The sequence below is a fragment of the Gymnogyps californianus genome, unplaced genomic scaffold (genome assembly GCF_018139145.2).
Source record: "Gymnogyps californianus isolate 813 unplaced genomic scaffold, ASM1813914v2 HiC_scaffold_117, whole genome shotgun sequence".
Taxonomy (NCBI): Eukaryota; Metazoa; Chordata; class Aves; order Accipitriformes; family Cathartidae; genus Gymnogyps; species Gymnogyps californianus.
In genome coordinates, this window is record NW_026113998.1 from 32,101 (window position 1) to 56,943 (window position 24,843).

The 24,843-nt window shown below is 42.9% G+C and overlaps 1 protein-coding gene across 1 annotated transcript in view; it reads right to left on the minus strand.

Annotated features, from left to right (window-relative positions):
• Window positions 1-20,912, minus strand: part of LOC127027987 (solute carrier family 12 member 2-like) — a gene marked incomplete at its 3' end in the record, with an annotated part of 45,642 nt that extends 24,730 nt beyond the window's left edge. Inside the window, 2 exon segments of the mRNA XM_050913822.1 lie at window positions 20,299-20,477; window positions 20,480-20,912. Coding sequence (XP_050769779.1) covers window positions 20,299-20,477; window positions 20,480-20,912 — 612 coding nt within the window.
• Between the last annotated feature and the right edge of the window lie 3,931 nt (window positions 20,913-24,843).

The following is a 24,843-nucleotide window of genomic DNA, read 5'->3' on the forward strand; positions in this document are numbered from 1 at the left end:
CAAAAACTATACAGTATACACCAATATCCAAACCTGCCTGAAGGAGTTATTTCTTTAAAATCAATTTGCTATTTACAGCTATCAAATGATACCTATATAAAAACAAACTACTTATTACATGAGAGGATATTAAAAATCCTAGCAATGAGCTCCTAAAACCAACATGGAAGTCCAAGAAACAAACAAAATACTCACACCCTTTACTTCACCTGAAATAGTGCCAGATTTGAAAGATTCTAAACATTTGGCATCTTTAAAAGAAGAGAGGGCAAGCAGCCTGCTTCACAGTCCTTCCTGACCAGCAAGCCAAAAGATGGCAAGGGCATAAGTAGTCAACAGGTTACCTGGAGTAAACATTAATCAAAACAAAGCTACCTACCTTCAGAGGAAAAACAGGACCACTCATCATGGTAAAAACACAGCCAAACCATACAAACAACATAATATAGTTTTTCTGCCCAGCTGGAAGCCATTGACAATTCTTCAATTCACATTCAACAAACAGATGCATTATAAACATTGTCACACAGTAAAATTCATTATACTTTGAGCCTTAACTGCTGTATTGGGTTTGCGTGGCAAGGTTTTGGTAGCAGGGTGGGCTACAGGGGTGGCTTCTGGGAGAAGCTGCTAGAAGCTTCCCCTATGTCCGATAGAGCCAATGCCAGCCAGCTCCAAGATGGACCTGCTGCTGGCCAAAGCTGAGCCAATCAGCAACAGTGGTAGCGCCTCTGCGATAACATATTTAAAAAGGGGAGAAAAACTGCTGCACAACAGCAGCCAGAGAGGAGTGAGAATATGTGAGAGAAACAACTCTGCAGACACCAAGGTCAGGGAAGAAGGAGGGGGAGGAGGTGCTCCAGGTGCTGGAGCAGATTCCCCTGCAGCCCGTGGTGAAGACCATGGTGAGGCAGGCTGTCCCCCTGCAGCCCATGGAGGTTAACAGTAGAGCAGATATCCACTTGCAGCTTGTGGAGGACCCCACGCCAGAGCAGGTGGAATCTGCCTGAAGGAGGTTGTGACCCCGTGGGAAGCCCGTGCTGGAGCAGGCTCCCAGCAGGACCTGTGGCCCCACGGAGACAGGAGCCCATGCTGGAGCAGGTTTGCTGGCAGGACTTGTGACCCTGCGGGGGACCCACACTGGAGCAGTCTGTTCCTGAAGGACTGCACCTCGTGGGAAGGACCCACGTTGGAGAAGTTCATGGAGAACTGTCTCCTGTGGGAGGGACCCCATGCTGGACCAGTTGAAGAGTGTGAGGAGGAAGGAGTGGCAGAGACAATGTGCGATGAACTGACTAAAACCCCTATTGCCTGTCCCCCTGTGCCGCTCGGGGAGAGGAAGTAGAGAAATTGGGAATGAAGTTGAGCCCGGGAAGAAGGGAGGGATGAGGGAAAGATGTTTTAAGAGTTGGTTTTATTTCTCATTACCCTATTCTGACTTTTGATTGGTAATAAATTAAATGAATTTCCCCAAGTCGAGTCTGTTTTGCCTGTGACTGTAATTGCTGAGTGATCTCCCTGTCCTTATCTCGACCTACAAGCCTTTTGTTATATTTTTTCTCCCCCTGTCCAGTTGAGGAGGGGGAGTGAGAGAGCCGCTTGGTGGGCACCTGGCGTCCAGCCAGGGTGAACCCACCACAACTGCTCATATAAACTAACCAAAAAAAAGGGGGGGGGGGAAGCAGGCCCAAGGATGTAAGCAAGATGCAGAAGAATCTCTTAAGACATAGCAACTAGAGATTAACACAATAGTAGAAACTCAATGCCTGTGAAAGCAAGTAAGGGAGGGGGGAGGAGGGGGTGACGGACAGGGACTTATCCAGTCTATATCTCTCACTACCCATGAAAGAGCTCTTTTCTGACCTACCATAAATAACTTCAGATAACTATCCCCTTGTTACTCAATAACAGTTGAAATAGAACACTGGGAAAAGATTAGAAAAGGAATAGAAGATAAAACCAGAAGAATCATTCTGTAATGAGTAAATCATGAAAAAAAATCTGCAGTACATCTGCACTTTATTGCATGCATTCTTCTAGTTCTTTCTCACCACTCCTCTTTTGAGATGAGGATGATAAGAGTTATCATGGAAATGATTATTTAGGTTTAAACACAAGAGCTTGGAACCACCAAGCAAACTTTTCACATAGCAGTTTCAGAACAAGAGGAGAAACTTTATCACATACCTTAGGGGTAAACTGTGCAGCTATTTGCCACAAATTATGTGGATGCTAAGAGTTACATGAGTTCAAAGAGAAATTAGGACAGAGACTGAGAAAAAACAGAAGCTATTCAACACAAGAACACTACTTGAATTGGAGATTCCTGGAAGAATCAATCAGCACATTTGTCTTGTTATTTATACTCTTCCCTGAGCAGCCAGTGTTAGAGACATGATATTGTGCTAGACAGACTTTTGGTCTGATTTAATACAGCTGTTCTTGTGTTCCCAAAGCATTTTTAAAACATTTATGTCCATCAAAGCTAGAAACTTGAATTATAAAGCAGAAGGATAGGATTTTTAAAATGTTTTTGAAAGCATTGGAAGGACTTCCATGACATAGAACATGCTGGTCTACTTCTGAATTTCATGGATACAATAATGAAAAGGAGAGTTTTGTCAGTTACAATTGTGACAAGCATCTTTAAATTTTATGTTGATACTTCCATTTCATTTCTCTACTCTGCATGCTACTAGCATGTTACAGATTTGCTTGTGGGACACATCTGCTAGAAGTCTCATCCTGCCACAGTTCTTAATTTCTTCTGTTAAACTGAGAAGAACCAGTGGGTCCAACTCTATATTTAATTCTTCATAATAGCCATCATTCTGATGAAAGAAGAGCAGTGAAAGAATAGATCCTATAATTGGAAATAGATTATCACTTTTTACATCTTAATTGCATCTTATCTACAGATTCTAACACTGTCTGGCAGGTACAGTTGGTACTTCAAACAGGGCAATATCCAAATGAATAGTTATCTTTTACTTAAAAATAGAGCAGATCATGAATTCTTGATAATTCTTCAGTTAAAAAGAAAAATAAATTTGCCAAGCCATCAAAACAGATTTAGGTATTCTACACTAGGTTTGTCAGGAGTTAGATCGGAAGCTTGAGTGATCAGTATTGCTACCAATGAAACACCAATCAGGTAGCAAGCACAAAAGAAAACATGGCGGAAAATACATGCCAAGGCATCTCAGTCTGACTAAATCCATCTTTCACATTTTCATTAAATAAAAAACCCAAAATCACACACTTTCAAGGAACACTGCTAGTCATTTTGCAGTGACTAGCTATTGATTGCAGTTTGGAAGATTCAGCAGTCAATGCCTGGCATATTATGTATTTTATTGCTTGGTTTTAAACCAGGAACGAGTTATAAAAAACTTGCTCTCCACTGCAGAGTTTCTCCTTCTTTTAAGCACCTATAAAATGCTGCTACTATACATTTTGGTTCCGATATCTTTACAATCATAACCTAAAAAAGCCTACTAACCCATTAAGTGGCATCCAGAAGTTATCTACAGCAACAGGAGGTAAGTTACCCAGATAAAACACGATCTGTTCTTAAAACTCAGACTCCTTGAATCAAACATGAACAACTTGAAAAATGACTTACTTTGATTGAAACTAATAACCAATTATTCAAATTTACAGCCAAGAAACCAAAACTTAAGTGGTCTGGCTATATTACCATCTCTACAACTACATATTTAAAATATAGCAGCAAATGCTTTTGGCATTCACTTCCAGAGATTTTAAAAGAGACTGCAACAGACACAGAACATTAACTGTAATTTTTTCTTCTGTGTTTATAATTTCACTAATCAAAGTACTACCGACTTTAATTTCTGTTTAAGATCACATTAATGTGTCAACTGAAGAATGTCAGCTACAAGTCTCTGCCATCAGCTTGTATTTCAGTGTCTTGCCACTCAATACTGCTTTCAACAGGGGCAATAGGCAATATTTGCATATTACAAGTTTTTCAATTGTAAAAGCCATTTTTATTTTAATTATTTTAAAGGGATAGAGAACCATCCATTCTTCCTCCCAACTCTTACCAGCAGAATTAAGTATTAATCAGGCTAGCAAGAAAGTTAAGAAACTTACTCCAACAGCTGATTTCAGCTTAAGAGTAAATCACTCTACTTGCAAGGTGGTGTATTTATAAGCAAGGCTCCTATCTATCCTTTATTAAGCTTACCACCACTTAGGTCTTAAGCGCATACAGTTTCATTGATTGATCTCTAATATAGCTGTACTTGGTTTACATGGCAAGGTTTTGGTAGTGGAGGGGTGGGCGCTGTGAGTAGAGTCCAGAAGCTGCCCATGTGTCAGACAGAGCCAGTTCAAGCCAGCTCCAAAATGGACCCACCACTGGCCAAAGCTGAGCCAATCAGCGAATGTTAGGAAAATCTCATTCCCTAACTATTGTACCAATTAGTCTTTATAGTATGAAATTGTATGAACTTCAAGATATATATTGTCCTGGTTTCGGCTGGGACAGAGTTAACTCTCTTCTTAGTAGCTGGTACAGTGCTGTGTTTTGGATTTAGTGTGAGAATGATGTTGATAACACTCTGATGTTTTAGCTGTTGCTAAGTAGGACTTATCTTAAGCCAAGGACTTTTCAGTTTCCCATGCTCTGCCAGCAAGCAGGTGTGCAAGAAGCTGGGAGGGAGCATAGCTGGGGCAGCTGACCTGAACTAGCCAAAGGGGTATTCCATACCACGGAACATCATGCCCAGTATATAAACGGGAGGGAGTTGGCCGGGAGGCGCGGATTGCGGCTCAGGAACTAACTGGGCATTGGTCAGCGGGTAGTGAGCAATTGCATTGTGCATCACTGTTTTTTTCTCCCCCCCTTCGTTTTTTGTTATATTCCTTTTCATTACTATTATTATTATTATATTTCATTATTACTATTGTTAGTATTATATTTAACTTTAGTTATTAAACTGTTCTTATCTCAACCCACGAGTTTTACTTTTTTTTTCCCTTTCGTCCTCCTCACCCCACTGGGAGGGGGAAGGGGGAAGCGGCTGCGTGGTGCTTAGTTGCTGACTGGGGTTAAACCACGACAATATATATATAGTTTTCATTGTATACTGCATGCTTACTTAAGCATGACCAAAGGACTCCAGCTCATTGCAAGGAGGAGAAGGACAGCCCCCACCCTGAAGATAAGGACCTTTGTTTTTCAGAATCTTAAAGCTGTCCATGAAGAATAAAGGATACCCCTGGACTACCGAGATAATGCCAGCATCCTAGCCCCTCTAACACCTCTGTGAAACCCTCCCATTATCTGGCATCAGAGATAAGTAACTGTAGCAAGACCGACTCCAGGAATGTCTAGATCAAGAAAGAAGCAGATGGATGATGATGCCATAGAATTATAGCTGCTTTGCAAAACAGTAGTATTTTCCCCTCCAGAGTGGAAGATAAATAAAAATCTCTGAATGAATGGGGGGGGGGGGAGAAGGAGAACTCTTTGCATTCCAGAATTTACCCTCAGCCAGCAGCTTATCCCACTACCCCTCTACCCCTTCTCCTGCCCCAGCTTTGGCTTCTGCACCACCTATTGCTACTGCTCCTGGTTTTCAAGCACCTCTCCAACAAAAACTTATAGGGCTGGGATTGGAACCTAGTCAACTTGCTGCAGGAACAATCCACGTGCCATTTGCACCCGCTGATTTGGTCTTGTGGCAACAACAGATGCCCAGATTACAGGATTATCCGGAGAAGGAGATACAAACTATATGCGGCATTTTCCACATTTATGACCCTACACAGGCTGACGTACAGCCACTATTTGAGGCAGTCTTTACTTCGGACGAGAAAATTAAAATCTGGGAAACAAATCATAGATGGGCCAGGGAAGCACCAGGCAGAGCCCCATGGCCAGCCAATGACCCAGGATGGAACCCCAATTCATCAGCTGATACAGATATGCTGCAAAGAGTGAGGGGGACTGTTAAACTAAGGAAGCAGGAAGGAAAACTGTAAATTGGGCTAAGGCCCGAGAATGCTAGCAAGGTAATGCTGAACACCCCTCTGAATATTATGCCCAATTGGTTAAACAAGTAAGAATGTTTGGAGGGGTCAACCCTGAAAATGAGGAAAATCAGACTCTAATGGTATCTTTCTTTGTAGAACAGTCAGCCTCAGATATCAGGAAATATTTTTCTAAACATGTGCCAGGACAGCAGGGCAAAAGATTGGATGAAATAGTCAGCATTGCTACATTTGTATTTAATGGAAGAGATGAAAGACAGCTGAAGCAAAAAAACAAAGAACAGGAACAAAAAGCTAGTCTATTGGCAGCAGCATTGAATAGCAATCCTAGACTAAGGGGGGCAGGGATGCAGAGGTCTTCAAGGCATAAGCAGAGGGAAAAATTTTAGGAACAATGGGCCTCAAGGAACAGTAGACTGTTGTAATTATTGTGGACAACGAGGTCATTGGAAACAGGAATGTCCAGTACGTCCAAAGGGCTTCCCAAAAAGACCACTCAATGCTAAGGTGCAATCTTTCCCTGCTATGTGACAGGGGCAATTTGATTTCACCTAGGATTGACTGTTAGCAGGGACCTATTGTGCAGCTACTTCAGGAGCCTCTGAATACAAAATATTTCCCCCCTCTTTTTATGAGGATCCGGTCTTAAACCTTTCAGTTGATGGACATAATTACCTCTGTCTGATAGATACAGGGGCAACCTTTTCTACTTTAAATATAAAACCTAAACAAGCAAAAATAATTGGTGATGAAAGGATAGTAGGAATAGAAGGATCTGTGCACACTGTACCATGCCTGGATAACTTGAAAGTACAAGTGGGACCTCTCACCACTCTTTCATAGTTGTACAGGACACTCCCATCAGCTTGCTGGGAAGGGACGATCTTTGTAAGCTGAATGCAGTTACATTGTACTCCAGATGGAATTAAACTCAAATTACCTATACCAGATTTACCAGAATTGATCCCTGCTTTGGCAAACCCCAGTCAATTAGGAACTTTGCCTAAGGAACTAAATGATATACCAATTTCATTGCGGGGATAGGACCCCATGGATGTGGGCTTACTCAAAGCAGCCACACCAGTATATAGTCAAACTAAAGGTGGTAACTCGCCCTCAATCCAACAATATCCATTATCTACCAAAGCTATAGCAGGCATTACGCCACTGATAGAGGCGTATATGAAAAAGGGAATGTTAGTAGAATGTCAGTCCCCTTGCTGAATCCTATCCTACCGATCAGAAAACCTAAACCAGGACCAGATGGCAAACAAGTTAATTGGTTTGTGCAAGATCTTAGGGCAATAAATGAGTGGGTCATAGTTCCCCACCTGGTGGTACCAGATCCTTCTACAATTATTACATTAATTCTAGTAAATGCTAAATGGTACTCTGTAATCAACTTATGCATCACATTTTTTAGTATACCTAACCATCTGGACTCTCAGCATACTTTGCATCCGAGCCTCTCTCCTTGGTCAGCATGGGCCAGTTGCAAAATTTTCATGACACAAAGCTGGTGGCATCTCTACGATAACATATTTAAGAAAGAGCAAAGAAAACAAACAAAAAAACCTCCCAACACTGCATAGCAGCTGAGAGGGAGAAGAGTGAGAAAAATGTGAAAGAAACAGCCCTGCAGACACCAAGGTCAGAGAAGGAGGGGGAGGAGGTGCTCCAGGCACAGGAGCAGAGATTTCCTTGTAGCCCATGGAGGACCATGCCAGAGCAGATATCCACAATACAGCCTGTGGAGGATCCCACACTGGAGCAGGTGGATGTGCCCTTAAGGAAGCTGCAGCCTATGGTGAGCCGACCCTGAAGCCAGCTCCTGGCAGGAACTGTGGCCTGTTGAGAGGAGCCCATGCAGGAGCAGGTTTTCTGGCAGGACCTGTGACCCTGTGGGGGACCCATGCTGGAACAGTCCGTTCCTGAAGGACTGTACCACATAGAAAGGCCCCATGTTGAAGCAGCTTGTGAAGGACTGTATCCCATGGGAGGGACCCCATGCTGGGGCAGGGGAAAAGCATGAGGAAGGAGTGGCAGAGAACAACTGTTATGAACTGACTGCAACCCCCATTCCCCATCCCCCCTGCACTGCTCGGGGGTGGGGGGAGGAGGTAGAAGAGTTGAGAGTGAAGGAGTGAAGTTGAGCCTGAGAAGAAGGTGGGAGGAGGGTGCAGGGAAGGTGGTTTTAGTTTTGTCTTTGTTTCTCACTATCCCACTCTGTTATTAATTGGCAATAAGTTTAATTAATTTTCCCCAAGTCAAGTCTGGTTTGCCTCTGACAGTAATTGGTGAGTGATGTCCCTTGTCTTTATCCCTACCTATGAGTTTTTTCATCTTTTCTCCCCCTGTCCTGTTGAGGAGGGGGAGTGAGAGTGTAGCTTGGTGGGGATCTGACAGCAAGGTTAACCCACCACAATAGCTTACTAACCACACTGAGGCAATGGATTTTCTCTTTAAAGAGGTGATTACAATCCTTATCTCCTTATAGGAGAAGGCCAGAAGCTGCATTCTGGTGTGTATTTGCTTGACAGAAAAGGTCTGTAAGCAATTTAGTGCAGCAAGGAAAGAGGGACTGAGGGGGATGGAGAAATTAACTTGCCCAAATTACCAATTTAATCAAAGTTTGTGATAACCCCTACCAGTCCCTTTTTCTTATTTCCCTGGATATTTTAGGACAAATTCCTACTGAGGGAAAAATTCAAGGCATAGACAACAGTCATAGCAATATTCCACAGCCATTAACTTGTCATGTCACATTAAATAATCCAGGCATTTGAACACTGCACAATATTTAAAGTTTGATCTCATCCCTTCCTCTACCTTCTTCCTCTAATGCATCACTGGAAATTTTCAGGTTTTAGCTCTTGGGGTGGGGGGGTGGGGGAAGGACACGGACGACACCAAAACAAAACAAAACAACCACATACCACCAAACAAACAACAGTGCTTTCCTAAGCAAAGCATCACATCAAAATAAAGTCACAAAGTAGAATGAGAGTCAATGCATCTGGAAACAGACATCATCATCATTATTTCATCTAGTTATCATAACATTAGCATAGGAAGTTCAGATTCAAATCTTCGCATTTCTTTAAAACTGAAGTCAAGGTCTAGAAGCTTTGTGATCCGGTCTTCAATAAACACATGAAGACTAGCCATATTTACAGAGGGAAAGCTCCAGAGGAAGTATAGATAGATATTGACATCCACAGGTACACAGGAGTCTGGTCTCCCATCTGAAATAAATTGTTTGTTTGAGGTTTTTTTTTTCCTACGCACCAAAAACATTACTTGGAGAACAAGAGTGTTTGACACCAGCATCAAGGTAAAAAAAAAAAAAATCAACCAAAAAAACCACACACAACACAAAATACACAACCAATCAACCAACAAACTACACACCCACACCACCACACCTCTCTACATCCTCAAGTGTAGATTCACACATCCTTCCTTAAGCATAGGAGGATATGAATACTCTGGGCAAGTTGATGATGAGAGAATGAAAGACAAAAGAGTAAAGACCTCTATTCAGCAGCCATTCAATGTGGCTACCCCATGACAGACTCACAATGTTCATGTTGCTCGCTCCCAGAAATACTGTAGGCCTTCCTGGCAAGTAATAGTCAACATAGTCTGCACCATTAAAGACAAACAAACAAAAAAATCCACACAAACAAACCAACCCAAAAAACCCACACACACACCAAAAAAAACCAAACCAAACCAAAACAAACCAACCACCAAACAACCCACACACACCACACCCAACACACAACCAAACCCACCACCACCACACTCACACCCAAATCTTCCTTTGCCAGGAAATATCTTGTCAAGTTTCCACTTATTCTAGTTAACAGGAAATTGTCTCATTAACATCTAGTCACAAAAAGGAGGCATGACTTCCTGTACAAACTGCAGATGCAACCAATCTATCCAACTTAAAAGGAAGAAATACTTATAGTATACTTCACACCTCAAGAACACATCCTAGCCAGGAAGAACATACGCAATTATCTTTAGAAAACTCACATCCCAGTTCTGGTTCTGATGGTTCACTATAAGTACTCCTGGTTTTGTATACATCTGTGGTAAGTCCTTTCCAATTTAAGTAAAGTCTTACCCTTCAGATTTTACAGGTCTCTACAAGGGAGAATTAGGACTGTCTGGTGAAGAACATCAGAGCTGGAAGTTTTAACACCGTCCCTGCCCTCCCCAGAACCAAACTACTAGCTCCCTTATTACACCAATGCATTTGATCCTTTCCAGAAGAATCACTGTACTGCAAGTGATGATCAAAATAGTTATTCATCACTGTATATTGATTGTCATATTCCTTTGGATATCCATTGAGATGAAGAGAGAAATCACATTTCTTAGGACAACAGATCCAGGTTCTGAACACAGGTAGTTTTCACTCAATTATCTGAAAAACATAAGCCTAATACATCTCTAACAGCTAGAGACCTTTCAAGCGTCATACAGTTTTCTTGTTCTCCAGAATGAAGCAGATGCAGCATTTAAATGCTTAAGAGCTGAATCAAACCCTATTAGCAAGCCACTTGCATTGCAGTTTTGCATATTTAAGTATAGTCCAAGAAATACATTGGTCTGTAAATATAGCTGAAAATTCCCGTTTCAGCCTTGCTCAAGAACTTGTTTTCAACACAGGGAATTCCCCAGTCTTATACACACCACCCCAAAAAAGGGTAACTTGAAGAATTTTTGCTCTGAAAACCTTCAATTCTCATCCATATCTGCAAAACAGAGTATTATGTACTTCCCATTGAAGAGTCAAGGGAGGAGTAATTATACCACAGTATGGCAGCAGTAACCTTATAAAACTTCCCTTTTTAATTAGAAGTCTATTTCTAAGTGTAATAAGTTCATGAAAACTAAATTTAAACTATAGTCATAATAGACTACAAAGTCAAGTAATTAAAAAACCAAACAAAATAAATCAATTAAAAATTCAGCCAATGTTTAATAAGTCACACCACGAACTGGTGGATATAGCTAAAAGCACATTACCATGAGCTAGCACAGAGCTGGTACATTCACACAGCACTTGTATTGGCACAAAATTACATTCAGACCAAAGTTGCCAAACTGCCTACAGTAAGATTACCAAGAATAATCTTCAGGGTTTCTGTACCATGTAAACCCTCAGAATAAATTGAAATACTAACCTGGCACTGACAGTTATCTTTACAGCCGCAACAGATGTTGCTATTGGTTTTGAATTGAAAAACCTGAATAATCTGAAACAAAAAGTAGCTCATTTGAAGAAAAGTTAACTGGCAAAATGAAGATGCAAGAGATGAGCTTCCTTGTTAAAATGGCTTCAGACTGAGACTGGATAGGAATCCACACATGCATACACCCCACCCCAATATCCTTAAGTCAGTTAAATTCATCAGGCACAGATAATGCATTTTAGGTTGGTTGGTTTGTTTTTAAATACACAGAAAAAAATAATTGTAATTTTATCAGGCCTAATCAGCATGCTGAAGTAGAGAAATAAATCAAAGATGTTCCATGTGCTCAAGTTCCAAGAACCAGATAACTTCCAAAATACTGAAAGGCAAACAATTTTAAGGTCAGTCTTAAGATTTATTTATTGATTGATTATAGGTAATAGTTAACAAATGAGCATATTAACTGCTATTAAAAAAAATAAAAAGTTGGATTTGTGGTTGCCCATGTTGCTTGAATATTATATTGGGCTTTAGAAAGAGTTCTGAAGGATGCAGTTGAAGATACAGTATACAGGTTTGAATTACTTCCAAGATATTGATCTTGCCAGTCCCCTTCTCTACATGAATATTGTTCTTCAAGAAGAGAAATCAGATTAGACCTAATCAAATAGAGTACCCAAGGGGAAAAAGTTAATCTGAAGAAGAAAATTAATATTCATTCTGTAGCACTTTCCTCTCTGATCAATTCTGAAATAGCTTATGCTGAAAGAAAAGCAGCCAAGCTAGAGAGAAAACATTGCTATTCTTTCAGGTTCTGGTCTTAAACTAGTCTTATTGATAGTGACAGTATATCAGCTAAGATTAGTAAACTAAAGAATATGCCTCGCCAAAAGGGCGCTCCCACCTTGTGTAAAGGGTGCTCTAGTTGTACTCTGCTGACAAATTACCAGGCCTTCACCTGACATTAGTGCTTAGGGGGTTCACAGTATTGGATCAGGGAACTGACCCAGCTCATCCAGTGATAGATATTTCTGCAGGTTTGGATTTTTTGTTTACTTTCTGTAAGCTAAACCAGTTTCCAGATCCAACTCAAAAGTTGTATAAATTCAAATGTCAGCACAAGAGTTTACCCCTTTCAGCAGCAGCCCACAGTTGGGTTGTCAAACTATAACCTGTTAACATTGCTCAGTTATTTCCAGTTTCTCTAGAACAAAACAAAAACAAAGTAGTAAGAACAATACTAGCAGTTTGCTGAAGACAGATCATTGAATCTGTTATTGTACAAGTATTTTGGACTCATTGGGGAATTTTTATGGTACCCTTTGAGGCAAATTAAACACACATTCGTGCTTAAAATATAAAAGAAACATATAATGAACAATGCATTGGGCAGAGTCCTACCACAACAAGCAGTTCTACATGGAGTCTGCAAAGATGTGTCACAAGCAGATTCCTTATATACACTTGCACCAGCACCAATCCCGAGAGTGGTTGCACGGGGCACCTCAGCCCAGCCCTGGGTCCATCGCCTAGCCTAGCTCTGCTGCCCAAAGGTGGCCCCTGAGCTTGGGCCCTGAGCACTGGCATTCCAGGATGGTCTACAAGACAATGCTGAGGCTGTTTCTCATCTTATCACCCAGGGAAACTTCATTCCCTTACAAGGAGTCCTTCTGTCTCTGGCATTCCTAATTCCAGCCAGTTTAACCCCTTCTTGCAGTTAGGCCCTCCTCCATGCCAGATCATTCCTCAGTCACAAATTACCACTGCTGAGCAGTTACAATTTGAATTTCCCCTTCAGACTAAAGACTCATCACAAAAAAATCAGATTAGGAGATTTATACAATGTAAAATTACAAAATAAACATGGTCCTTATAAAATACAAACCCTGTAGGACTAATATGAGTTACTGCTGCAAACAGAGCAGTCACTATCACCAACATGGAAAAAAAAGTTGTGTGTGGTATCAGGATCAGTAAAGTGAGGATTTTCCACACAGATTAAAAAAAGCATTAAGATGCCATTTTACATGATGCTAGTAAAGCCTCATCTGAGTACAGGTGCATAGAGCTCAGTGTTTTTCCAAGAATGATGAATGAGAACAGGTACAAATTAAAGACTTCTACATCATAGACAAGCTGACAAAGTATGGGTTGGATAAATGGACAGTGAGATGGATTGAAAACTGGCTGAACGGCCAGGCCCAGAGGACTGTGATCAGTGGTAAAAAGACTAGTTGAAGGCCAGTAACTAGCAGTGTACCCCGGGGGTCAATACTGGGGCCAATCCTGTTCAACATCCTAATTAATGATCTGGACAATTGAACAAAGTGTGCCCTCAGCAAGCTTGCAGATGATACAAAACTGGGAGGAGTGGCTGATACGACAGAGGTCTGTGCTGCCATCCAGAGAGACCTCGATAGGCTGGAGAAATGGGCTGACAGGAACCTCATGCAGTTCAACAAGGGGAAGTACAAAGTCTTGCCCCTGGGGAAGAACAACCCCATGCACCAGTATATGCTGGGGGCTGACCAGTTGGAAAGCAGCTTGGCAGAAAAGGACCTGGTGGGCTCCTGGTGGACACCAAGTTGAACATGAACCAGCAGTGGGCCCCTGCAGCCAAGAAGGCTAACGGTATCCTGGGCCGCATTAGGAGGAATGTTGCCAGCAGGTCAAGGGAGGTGGTCCTTCCCCTCTACTCAGCACTGGTGAGGCCACACCTGGAGTACTGTGTCCAGTTCTGGGCTCCCCAGTACAGGAGAGACATGGACGTACTAGAGAGAGTCCAGCAAAGGGTCACGTAGATGATTAAGGGACTGGAGCATCTCTCCTATGAGGAAAGGCTGAGAGAGCTGGGACTGTTTAGCCTGGAGAAGAGAGGGCTCAGGGAAGATTCTTATCAATGTATATGAATACCTGAAGAGAGGGAATGAAGAAGAGGGAGCCAGACTTCTCAGTAGTGCCTGCTGACAGGACAAGAGACAAAGGTCACAAACACAAGAAAACACTGTTTTACTGTGTGGGCAGTCAAACACTGGCACAGGTTGCCTAGAGAGGTTGTGGAGTCTCCACCCATGGAGATATTCAAAGCCCAACCAGAACATGGTCCTGGGCAATCTGCTCTAGGTGACCCTGCTTGAGCAGGGGGGTTGGACTAGATGATCTCAAGAGGTCACTTCCAACCTCAATGGTTTTGTGATTCTAGGATGTCCAAATGCACAGAGAACAAGACTAAAAGAGCTTGTCTTGTTTTATTTTAGTAAGATGAAGTTCAGAAAGAAAATTCAAGTACTGTATACAAACATAAATAACAAGAAGGGAAAGAAGCTATTTGAGTTAAATTACATTGACTAAAGAACCAAGAAGCCTACCAACCACAAGTAAGATTCAGCAGAGTACTTCAAGAAAACTTCTATCCGCAAAAGGGTCTCAGTCTTCTAATAGAGGGAAAGGGGAGGAACCAGTTTTAAAAAGACAGACCTTACATGACATGATCAGCAAACTTGATAGCCTAGAATCATCTTTTAGTCTTTTGTGCATCTTTAGTTGAACTCTGCTTCCTTTACAGATTGTTAGACACAACTTGTGGGTTTTGTGGGTTTTGTAGGTTTTGTTTTGGTTTTCTTGGGTTTTTTGTTTGTTTGTTTTAAAAACTCACAATCCATCCTGCCTCAAAGCTACCAATAATGCCTTTTTTTCTTACTCCTGTCTCCAAATTCAGAGGAAAGGTGCACGGATTTCTCTGTGTGGGAGGAAGCAAAGTGCAGGTTTAAGTGTCTTTTGTTTGGGGGGGGGGAGCAGAAGAGAGGAAAGTGAAAATCTTCCTCCCAGATCACTGCCTTCTAGTCTGTCAAGGGAAACAACTAGTATGTTCAGTAAGTATTTAACAAACAGAGCAAAGCTACCAGTAGAGGGCTCAGTTCACATACTGTCTTCTGATCACAGCTGTAAGTGACTGAACAGAAGACATTAAATCAGAATTATTCACATAGTGCAAAGTTTCCCATTCTTTCAAAAGAATAAACTCACCAATTAAGGCAACGCTATAAAAAAAATATTCTATTAATGCATGGTAATGGATAACTAAGACACAGTCCATTTTTGAACATTTTAAAAGCCTTCACCTTCTAGAACCATAAGGTCTATAATATTAGGGTAAAGTGTCTTTTCCATTTAGGAAGATGTTAAGGCAGATTTGAAAGCAAGGATGGAACTTCTTCTACAGACTATAGCTTTACTTAAAGATTTAGTCAACCCTAGGCAAAAAATAGATATTCCTAAACTGTAAGATGATAATAAAAAACCTCTCTAAAGGAAACAAAGATTAATTCATACCAACTGGGTAAGCACTGGTCACCTTGGCTATCTACAGCCAGTGGTAACTGAAGACAAGCCTCCTTGCTTGAAATTGAACATGGAAGACAGAGTTCAGTAGTATGCAATTCATCCACATTAGATCAGAGCATCTCCCAGTTGTGTTACCACAACCAGTTTCAAGAAAAATCCCTTTCCTTTTTACTACAAAAATTACTGTTGGAATGGCCAAATAACACTTGAGGTGGTTAAACACCACAACAAGGCAAAAGGTACCCCTTGTGTATGTATATGCATCTTCCTCAAATAGTGCTTTTCTGTAAAAACATAAATCAGAAAAACAGTTAGACATATGAATCTTGTAAACAAAACTAAAAAAAAAAATCTGTTAACTGGCACTAGCATTAATTTTACTGTAACAAGTCCCAACATATATTTACCTTTTAAAAGTAAAACAAGAATATTGCAAATTTTTACTGTAAAATGAAATAGCTAAATGCAAAGCAGTGAATGACATTACTGGTTAAGAGATTTTTGGATCAATCTTGACAAAAAATAACTGCCAACTTTGATGTACTGGGTCAAGAAGCTAAATCAAACCAAAAAATGAATTATAGTTCCCATAGCAAATCAAGCATTTTGTAGGTATAAGAATAGACCTTCACTTAGTGAAAGTTTTATTCACTGGTACTAGGACATTTATACCAGCTGCCCTATTAAGTCTTTGGCATACATATTGTACAAGTTAAGTTAAGGCAAAAATCACAGCTGAAGGAAAGAGTTTAATTTTTCAAGTTTGTAAGGGTCCATGAAATATCCTCTTTAATGCATGGCATTATTTAACACTGACTATTAATCAGCAGGAACTGAAGCCACTTTGGGAAAGGAGACAAGAGGTCCCATGAAACACTACCAAAAAAAAAAAAAAGGCACAATAGAGTAGAGTTTCATGAACATCTTTTATGTGAAAGTATGGCACCATCCTGAACTAAGAGTTAGCAGCACTCTGTGGCCAGAAAGCAAGTATATAATCACAGATACAGTATATTTTATATTCCGGAGATGGGGAAAAAGTAGGTATCCAATGCCATTATTATGCATGACATCCTTATTAAAGCTGCTGTGTTCTCAATGCTATCTCACACAAACTACTTCTATAAATCTGAAGTGAAAAAAGTGCTTCCCTTCTTCACTTAAGTCTCATTGCTTGCTAATGCATTAATTGCTTTGGAAATGAAACATCCTACAGCAGAACAGCTGAGTTATTCACTATGCAGAACTCCAACTTCACTTTTGAAGTTTATACACATGACTGTTCTCAGAATTAATACTGAAGTACAGTATCAAGCGTAACAAAAAGTTGCAGATTCCATTCCCCCCCCCCCTTTTTTTTTGGGGGGGGGGCAGAAGGAACACAACACCATTTCTTAAATAAAAAAGTCTTCATGTAGATACCCACCCACACCACAAAACAAATTAATGACACTTTTGAAATTAGTAATTTGAGTTAAATAATGCTTACAGTGCAACTGTTTGATAATGATACAATAATTAGGTCACTCACAGCTCCTGTATGCAATAACCTATCAAGAAAATCCCTTACTATGTTTTCTAATAAAATATGAAGAAACTATACTTTTAGAAACTATACTTTCAGAATAAGTTAAATTATGTGCTTAAGTGTCTTACCAGTGTCATAAAGAGCTTCCTTGACTGCTACAATATAAACACACTGAAGTCCTGTCTGCCAAGCTCAGAAATTCAAGTAACGTTCTGCTTACAAACAGAATATCTAAGGACTTGCCCCTTTCTCCATCCTCTAATCCTAGCACAAATCAGAAATCAGAAGTTGGGGGGGGGAGGAACAGGACACAGACACCCCCTCCCCCGATGTTTTCACTTGTGTTACTGGTTTATTTACAATCTAACAGTAACTGACTACTCCTTCTCAATAGTAACTTGTAAACAGATTAAAGAAAAAAGTCAGTTAACTCCATTAGAAGGGAACATGAAAGGCAACAGTAATTTGTTACAGTTAATAATTATTTTTATATATAAATATTAGATGTGCTGCTGAGATACCTCCTTGCAACCTCAAAAAATTACTTCAGTCTGAACAGATGAAGGGTCATGGTTTCTAAACAATAAACAAACAAACACCACACACAAACACTTGGGGAGGACGGGGGCGGGGTAAGAAACATGCTCAGGATAGCTCCATTCAAGCTGATGCGAGTTTATCCCATTGACTTTAAAGGACAAGGATCTCACTGTTAGAGATGTAGTTGAAGTACATCTATTTTCTTGCCCCTTTCCAGTAGGCTAAAAAACTAAGTGTTTTGTCAACCAATTCTCTTAACAGAAGTTACAGTTCTAGAATTACTAAAAGGTCTGTTTATATGGTGTATGTGGGTGTATTGGGTTTGCGTGGCAAGGTTTTGGTAGCGGGGGGGGCTATAGGGGTGGCTTCTGTGAGAAGATGCTAGAAGCTTCCCCTATGTCCGATAAAGTTAATGCCAGCAGGTTCCAAGACGGACCCGCCGCTGGCCAAGGCCGAGCCAATCAGCAACAGTGGTAGCGCCTCTGGGATAACATATTTAAGAAAAGCAAAAAAAGTTACAGGGGAGTTGCAGTTGCAGCGAGAGAGAGCGGAGTGAGAAGATGTGAGAGAAACAACTCCGCAGACACCAAGGTCAGGGAAGAAGGAGGGGGAGGAGGTGCTCCAGGTGCCGGAGCAGAGAGAGAGATTCCCCTGCAGCCCGTGGTGAAGACCATGGTGAGGCAGGCTGTCCCCCTGCAGCCCATGGAGGTCCACGGTGGAGCAGATATCCACCTGCAGCCCGTGGAGGACCCCACGCCGGAGCAGGTGGACACGCCTGAAGGACGCTGTGACCCCGTGGGAAGCCTGCGCTGGATCAGGCTCCTGGCAGGACCTACGGACCCATGGCCCCGTGGAGAGAGGAGCCCATGCTGGAGCAGGTTTGCTGGCAGGACTTGTGACCCCATGGGGGACCCACACTGGAGCAGTCTGTTCCTGAAGGACTGCACCCTGTGGATGGGACCCATGCTGGAGCAGTTCGTGAAGAACTGTAGCCCATGGGAAGGACTCACGTTGGAGAAGTTCATGGAGGACTGTCTCCCGTGGGAGGGACCCCACGCTGGAGCAGGGGAAGAGTGTGAGGAGTCCTCCCCCTGAGGAGGAAGGAGTGGCAGAAATAATGTGTGATGAACTGACCCAAACCCCCCTTCCCCGTCCCCCTGTGCCGCTCGGGGCGGGGGAGGAGGTAGCAAAAGTCAGGAGTAAAGTTAAGCCTGGGAAGAAGGGAGGGGTGGGGGGAAGGTGTTTTAAGATTTGGTTTTATTTCTCATTATCCTGCTCTAATTTGACTAGCAATAAATTAAACTAATTTTTCCCTAAGTCGAGTCTGTTTTGCCCGTGACGGTAATTGGTGAGTGATCTCCCTGTCCTTATCTCGACCCATGAGCCTTTCATTTTATTTTCTCCCCCTGTCCAGCTGAGGAGGGGGAGTGATAGAGCAGCTTTGGTGGGCACCTGGCATCTAGCCAGGGTCAACCCGCCACAGTGGGCTACTCCTATCTTAGGAATTATGTCACTATAGCATACATTATATATAAAAAAATTAAGAAGCAGTCTTATCCATTACATATTACGTAAACTAATGTCAAACAGCAAGATATTAAAAGAAACAGGAGAACCTTAAAAGAACATATGTTTTCTTGTGGAATTCCACCTATAAGGAGTGAAAGACTGCAAGAAAACAGCATTGTAATATTTTAATCTGGCTTCCCTTACGATATGATCTAAAAATTACAGCAAATTAATTCCAGGTTCAGCTAAAGTTTGCCTTTTAATAAAGAACCTACCATACAAATAAGCTTTCAATGTAACTTGTCTCCAATAACATACTTGCTACTCCAAAATTGAAAAAGCTTGACATGCACAGCCTCAAAATTTATGAAGCTTTGATCACAATGCCTTGACACACTGGGCTATTTAGCATGACTGAAGATATTACTTAACAAGAAAGGGACCTCGGATATATCTGTGCAGCCTTCAACATCATACCAGGTGACAGTTTGGTTGAGGATTATGTATGCAGGGAGAGGAGAGATGGCATGCATTTTCAGCTGGTTAGCAGATAAACCTCTTGTCACTACTAAAAGCTGACACATCCTTCTATTTTTTTAAGCATCTGTTCCAAACATTTTCATTCCCCTCCCCAACCTAATACCCCTTGCAGCCCTTTAGTTTCCTGTTTGCTGAAGGCAATATAAATTACCAATGGAAAACCACTTGATTGGCAATACCTCTCTCAGTTCCAAAGAAAACATTTGCCCTACATACACTACTTCTTATGATTGGGTCCATCTCCAAGAGAGAAATGGAAAAAAGACCCACTGCGCCATGAAAATTTTTATATATATATATATATATGTAAAAATAAATGTTTCAATTCAATTGCACTGTTTGTGTCTTTTTAAGAACACAATGGGCTTTTTCCTCCTATGAAAACCTACATACATTTCAGTCAAATGTACAGCCAGAGTGAAAACAAGCCCAGAAAAGTAAGTGTGCCGTTAAGATGTCCCTGCGCCGGCCGAGGGCAGACCTTGCAGTAGGCAAGGGCGGTCCTGGGGGTGCCGCCGTTCCCTCCGACAAGAACAGAGGGGCGGAGGAGGGGCAGGGAACGGCCGGGTGACGGCCAGCCACGGGGATGCCGCAGACGCTCACCTTGTCCAGCTCATCATGCAGCTCGGCCAGACTAGGCCGGATGAGCTTCTCTCCCAGGTCGGCAGCCGTGTGGCGGTAGTGGTCTATCCGGGGCACAGCGTCCATGGTGTTGTGGCCGAAGGTGCGCAAATAGTAGGTGTTAGTGTGAGTATCGTAGTAGTAGTGGTGGTGGTGGTGGTGCCGGTGCCGCCCCCCGAGTGGAGGCTGCCCTCGCTCAGCATTGCGTCACCGCCGTTTTGCAAGCTGATGTTGCCGCCCTCCGAACCACTGCCGCCAGACTCCCCTGGGGTCTCATCGCCAGCTAACAGATCCACGAAGTTCACCCGAAACCTGCCCTTGGCTTCCTCACTGCTCTTCCACAGCATGCTGCTTTCCCTGCCCGCCTTTTTGGCCGCTTCTGCTGGACGGCCGGAGCCCTCGGTGACCAGGTCCACCTGGAAGCGGCTCTGGCTCGGCGTGGGACCCAGCGGTCTGCTCAGCACATTGTCGACTGCCACGGCCGGTTCTGCACCGCCTGCTGCCGCATCCTTGTCCTCCAAGTATGGCTCTTCACTCATGGCCCTAAACTCAGTAACCGTCTTCTGCTTCACAGAGCTGGGCTGCTTCCCCTCCATGTCTCCTCCTTGGGAGACTGAGGACAACACACAACAACCCTTGGTGCTCTGAACCCCCTTAGCGATGACAGCTCCGGTACTTTAAACTGCCAACCAGCACCCAGGACAGAACTGCATCAGAGACAACGCAAGTCCCCGCGCACGCCCCGCCCCCTCCGCAGCGCCAAGTGATGATGCTGCCGGTGCAGCCGGTGCAGCCGCCACCGCTCTGGAGAGAGGCGGTAGCACTTGCTCCCTCCACCTCTGCAGCTACTTTTCGCTCACTCTAGCTTCCCCTCAGCAAGGTCTTGTTTCATCAGCTTTCTCTCGTGCTGCCCCGGCCTCCTGAGTCCTCCCGTTACGCGAGGACACGTCCCCGCAGCTCACCCGGCGCCCGCCGCTCTGACAGCGCCACGCGGAGCTTTAAAATGAGGGAGTGGCACAGGTTCCCCCGGGCCGGGAAGGAAGAGGTTTCTGATGCCTCACTCCCTCCATCCGGCTGTTCCACCTGATCCCTGCTCCGGAAAGACAGGAACTTGGACGCGAACCCGGCCAGTATCTCCTCACCTCGCTCTCTTCCCTGCTCGGGAGGAGGTGAGATGCTGGGGGCTGGCGAGGCCGCCAGCGCCGCCTGCTCCCGAGACTCTGCCCGCTTCTCACTACAGTGGCAAAAGCGACTCCTGAGCCCGGCGGCAACTCCTCAAGGCCGAAACTATGGCTGCTAGCGCATCAGCCTTGCCCGTGGGGGGCGGTGTTTCTACTTCTTGATTCCATTCAATTGTTTTTCCTAATTATGCGATTTTTTAAATTTTTTTTTTTTTAGGTTCTTCTCCTTTATCTAGCAAAGTCTGAGTGCCAACGTCTGTTTTCTAGCTCACCTCATCTCTACATGTCTTGTTTAAATTCACAACAAATTTGGTGACATAATCCAGCAGAAAAGGACTGGAGTTTTAAAACAAAGTTTGTTTGTTTGTTTGTGGGTGTGTTGGGTTTTTTTAACAGTCACTTAGAGGAAGTATTTCAATTTTACGGATGTATGTGTGCATAAAAGAGATGAGAACACTTCAGTAGATTCAAAAGATGGGGACACTGATCCTTTCACGAGTGTTTCCCATTCAAACACTATTCTACAAAAGAACAAAACCCATATACTTTAGAATTATTTGAGAAATTCCTTGATGGACCCCAAAACTCCTGAGAGTAACAGATTACAAAAGTCAGGATGCAGGAAAACTTCCAAATGTAAAACATGAACATGAATATTCATGAGTGAGCTAGAAAATAAAAGGTTAAACCATGGTGAAATTTTCACTTTGATCAGTGGATAAGAACTTGAAAAACAGTGAATGATAAAGTCAGAATAAAGGATTTTGGTTCAGAACTGGAAGCAAACGGCACTAGAATAGCAGATCATATTGAAAGGAAATCCTCCACTGTACATTTTGTATAAGCAGGCATAAACATTGCATGATCAATACCTGCATAGAATTTGTCATATGTTAAGGTGTTTGGAAGCAATCTAGATTTGGAAATGGTTATTAGTAATTTCTGTCAATTTCCTGTATAAATATATAAAATATATAATATATATACATATATATTATAAATATATAAAATATATAATATATATAACTATGTAAAAACATGAAAGAGGAGGGAAGCAACTTGTGAAATCCCATACTTACAATATACTCAGTGATGATGGAATTCTTTAATGGTATTTAGCTATTATAAATCAAACACCATTCTATATATATGGCTACATATGTATTGGCTACTTTTGCAAGGCCTACAGTCTGCTTAATGTCAGTTCCTCTTTTGTCTTTGTTTATGCATGCAATACAATACTCAAAACATTTAACCTGTGCCACAATTCTACATTCTCAGAATCACTGATCAGCTAGGCCTCATTCATACTGAGGAAAGCCAAAACACTAGTACAAGCAAAACAGGCAAATGGAGCCCTTGCACTTTAAACTTCAAGAAGGGGTTCCTGGTACATAGAAGAGGGAATCATAGAATCATAGAATGGTTTGGGTTAGAACGGACCTTAAAGATCATCTAGTTCCAACCCCCCTGCCATGGGCAGGAATACCTTCCACTGGATCAGGTTGCTCAAAGCCCCATCTAACCTGGCCTTAAACACTTCCAGGGATGGGGCATCCACAACTTCTCTGGGCAACCTGTTCCAGTACCTCACCACCCTCACAGTGAAGAATTTCTTCCTAATATCTAATCTAAATCTACCCTCTTTTAGTTTAAAACCGTTACCCCTTGTCCTATCACTACACTCCCTGATAAAGAGTTCCTCCCCATCTTTCCTGTAGGTCCCCTTTAAGTACTGGAAGGCTGCTATAAGGTGTCCCTGGAGCCTTCTCTTCTGCAGGCTGAACAACCCCAACTCTCTCAGCCTGTCTTCATAGGAGAGGTGTTCCAGCCCCCTGATCATCTTCGTGGCCCTCCTCTGGACCCACTCAAGCAGGTCCATGTCTTTCTTATGCTGGGGGCTGAACACAGTACTCCAGGTGGGGTCTCACAAGAGCAGAGTAGAGGGGGAGAATGACCTCCCTCAACCTGTTGGCCGCACTTCTTTTGATGCAGCCTGGGATGCGATTGGCTTTCTGGGCTGCAAACGCACGTTGCTGGCTCATATTCAGTTTTTCATCCACCAGTACCCCCAAGTCCTCCTCCACAGGGCTGCTCTCAATCCATTCTCTGCCCAGCCTGTATTCATGTTTGGGATTGCCCCGACCCAGGTGCAGGACCTTGCACTTGGCCTTGTGGAACTTCATGAGGTTCGCACGGGCCCACCTCTCAAGCCTGTCCAGGTCCCTCTGGATGGTATCCCTTCTCTCTAGAGTATCAACCATACCACTCAGCTTGGTGTCATCTGCAAACTTGCTGAGGGTGCACTCAATCCCACTGTCCATGTCCCCGACAAAGATATTAAATAATACTGGTCCCAATACCGACCCCTGAGAAATGCCACTCGTCACTGGTCTCTACTTGGACATCGAGCCATTGACTGCAACTCTTTGAGTGCGACCGTCCAGCCAATTCCTTATCCACCGAGTGGTCCATCCATCAAATCCATGTCTCTCCAATTTAGAGACAAGGATGTCGTGCGGGACAGTGCCAAATGCTTTGCACAAGTCCAGGTAGATGATGTCCATTGCTCTTCCCTTATCTACCAATGCTGTAACCCCGTCGTAGAAGGCCACCAAATTTGTCAGGCACGATTTGCCCTTAGTGAAGCCATGTTGGCTGTCACCAATCACCTCCTTATTTTCCATGTGCCTTAACATAGTTTCCAGGACGATCTGCTCCATGATCTTGCTGGGCACAGAGGTGAGATTGACTGGCCTGTAGTTCCCCGGGTCTTCCTTTTTTCCCTTTTTAAAAATGGGGGTTATGTTTCCCCTTTTCCAGTCAGTGGGAACTTCACCGGACTGCCACGACTTCTCAAATATGATGGATAGTGGCTTAGCCACTTCATCTGCCAGTTCCCTCAGGACCCTCGGATGCATCTCATTAGGTCCCATGGACTTGTGCACCTTCAGGTTCCTTAGATGGTCTCAAACCTGATCTTCTCCTACCGTGGGCAGTTCTTCATTCTCCCAGTCCCTACCTTTGGATTCTGTGAATTGGGCGGTGCGGCTAGAGGACTTGTCGGTGAAGACCAAGGCAAAAAAGGGGTGGGACACAGAAAAACCCTAAGAGAGAAGAGTACATCATCATGGTGGATGATGAATCCATACATGAATCCACACATGAATCCACATGAGGGAGACCCTTATGGAAATGAAAGAAAAGGACAAGGTGTAGAGTTCTTAGATGTGTGGGAATCCGCAGGGAGTTTTGCGAGCAGCCTTGAACAATTAGACATAGCCTTGAAAGACATAGAATAAGGGAGTAAATAAGTGATAAAGCAGGTGTGCAGAAAAGAAGCTGA